This window comes from Macrobrachium nipponense, chromosome 5 (assembly GCF_015104395.2).
Source record: "Macrobrachium nipponense isolate FS-2020 chromosome 5, ASM1510439v2, whole genome shotgun sequence".
Classification (NCBI taxonomy): domain Eukaryota; kingdom Metazoa; phylum Arthropoda; class Malacostraca; order Decapoda; family Palaemonidae; genus Macrobrachium; species Macrobrachium nipponense.
This window is the reverse complement of record NC_061107.1, coordinates 16,214,936-16,217,756: the sequence shown is the minus strand read 5'-3', so window position 1 is coordinate 16,217,756 and position 2,821 is coordinate 16,214,936. Positions and strand designations below refer to the sequence as shown.

Below are 2,821 nucleotides of genomic sequence, written 5' to 3'. Positions count from 1 at the left end.
AGGCACCTCGCGCGGTGCACTGTAGGCATTACTTAAGGTTCCTTGCAGCTTCCCTTCCGCCCCTATATACCTGCAACCCCTTTCGTTCTCTTTACTGTACTTACGTTCGTATTCTCTTTCTTAAATCTTTCTTTCCACACCAATTGTTTTATGGTGCAACTGCTTTGAGGTTTCCCTATCTATTACACCTTTCAAACCTTTCTACTCTCAATTTTCCCTTTCAGCGCTGAATGGCCTCGTAGGTCCCAGCGCTTGGCATTAGGCTTAAACCCAATATTCTATTCTCTAGTACCCTTACTTTAAACCCGAACCCTTATTTTAAACAGATCCCTACACCCATGCAACAGAACCCATTACACTAAAATGAACCACAACAATACACCCTTACACATATCTGGCAGAACCTCTGCAGTAAATCCCGTACAATAAGTCGCCTATACCCGTACTACCCATACACTAAAATACATCCTTCTTGAAGTAACCCCCCACTCAAGGTATATTCCCCCCCCCCCCCCCCACCCCCCCCCCCCCCCCCCACACCCTCTCTCTCTCTCTCTCTTTCTTCTCTCTCTCTCTCTCTCTCTCTCTCTCTCATCTACAAGATATAATTCCCCCTCCCCCACCCCACCCCGACCCCTCCAAACACTCCCTCCAAAACCCCGGAGCATTCGTCATCTTCACCAAAATCAGCCCCGCGGCGATGACAGGAGAGGCCCACCGAGGTCTAACCATATAGGCAGAAGCGTCTAATCACATTCGAGTGCGCTAAACGATCGGTTATTACTACCCTCGAGGCGACCAATAGAATGCCGACGCGTCCTAATGGTATCAAGATAGCGTTTAGGGTCATTTGACGTTGATGGGTTGTGTCTACGTCACAGCATCTCATCCCGTGATGCGTCGAGATGTAGATCCAAATATTTTCTGTTATTTATTTTGTTAACTTTGTTTTTCGGCAGAAATTGTTGTGGTTGTTTATAATGATGTTATGGTTGTTCGTGATTTAGCTGATCATCATTCGTCTTATCATACTGTCTTTAGCATTTGTCGGTTATGTGGCAGAATTCTGATTAATAAATTTATGTAATAATAATTAAGATTAGAATAATTATTATGTTAATTATATGGAAATAATGTATGCTAGACCCTCCAGAAATAAAAACCCTCAGTACATCACGACATCTGTTTTTATGTTAAGTCAAGATGTAGATACAAATATCTTTACGTTTATTCTTTTTTTTTTTTCATTTATTCTATCAATTATATCAGGCCAGAATTGTTGCTGTTGTTTAAATAGATATTATAATCATTCTTCTAATTGTTGTCTTTCTACTTTGTTGGTTATGTGGCAGAAGTCTTAATTATAGTATGCGGATTGATAATATTTATAATAACAAAATTGAGAGTTAGCTATATTAACATTAAAGATATTAAAAGTAAAAATGCTACCTGGACCTAGAAGGAACAGATACCGCAAATATTTCCCTCCAAGGAACCTTCATTCGTACTAATTTCTGCAAAGAAGAACAAGAAATTTTTTGAGAGCGTTTTTTTTTTTTCTTTTGAAGAAGAGAGCAGCGAGGAACACGATCATGAGAGGTGTTTTTTAACCTCGGAAATGGCGGCAGTAAATCTCTTTTAAGTTGAACTAAAACTCTTTTATTGAGCCATTACGTCTTCCTCCCGAGTGAACATACTCTAAGCGTTGGGTTTTTTAAGAAGCTTCGCGGCGTAAGAAGTTGGCGCTAATCATAGAGGCTAATTACTATAGTAGATTCACATCAACCGTGCATTTGACGTCTATGCCAGTCCCTTACGACGCTCCTGATTGGCTGTTGATAAGCCAGTGACAGGGCTGGAAAAACTCAGTCTCTCGAGAGAGTTCACTTAGGCAGGATGTATGTTCCACCTTTCAGGAGATGTGGAACATACATCCTGCCTATGTGAACTCTCGAGAGAGACTGAGTTTTTCCTGCCTTGTCATTGGTTTATCAACAGCCAATCAGGAACGTCGTAAGGGACTGGCTTAGACGTCAAATGCACGGTTGATGTGAATCTACTATATAGTGTCTCTGGGTTATTGTGTATGTCTCGGACATAAACCGATGACTAGGAATTTTTTGGGGCTAATTAATTCGCTCATTTATTTTATTCGTTTATTGATTTTAGATATGTAAATAGTATTTGTAGCCTATGATATTGTCTGGTTTTCTTTTTATTAGTACTACTAATAAGATACGTAATTTCATTTTTTGACAATAAACAAAATGCAAAACATATATACAATAAAAACTACAAATTGTTTCCTCCTGGAATTCGTTTAATATTATTGAAACAGCTGGAAATAATTGCACCAAATTTTTTAGCTTTTTTCACATATAACCGATTTTGCACTAAAAATGTTCTTCATTAAAAATATTCCACATTTTAATTGTCGCCAACACAATTTTCAGGTATTCCCTGAATTTCAATGTTGAATTTATATATACCATTTTGTTCCTGCAACATTTATTAGTCATTATTATAGTGTATGTATATTACTTTCACTATAATAAATCTTTTTTCATAAAGCGTCGATTATTAAAAACATGAACCGTTTAGTGAGGTACTTAGTTTATTGCAGGCGATATGAAGCATTTCAATTACTTACAACTTATGATTCCAATACTTCAATCACAATTTTTACGAAGATGCAAATATAAAGGATAAAACTTCATCGATTATAAACCTTCCTGCGTTGGAGGAAGTGAATTTATCATCATTAGAAGCGATTTACCATAAAAAAACTGATGAATATTTAACCTTCATAAAAGCAGAAAGT

The 2,821-nt window shown here is 37.5% G+C and overlaps 1 protein-coding gene across 1 annotated transcript in view; it reads left to right on the top strand.

The window, feature by feature from the left end:
- Positions 1–700: 700 nt before the first annotated feature.
- LOC135215729 (pre-mRNA-splicing factor 38B-like) overlaps positions 701–2,821 on the top strand; it is a 6,020-nt gene continuing 3,899 nt past the window's right edge. The window contains exon 1 of the mRNA XM_064250685.1: positions 701–722. Within this exon, the coding sequence (XP_064106755.1) occupies positions 701–722 (22 nt within the window). The remainder of the gene's footprint in view (positions 723–2,821) is intronic.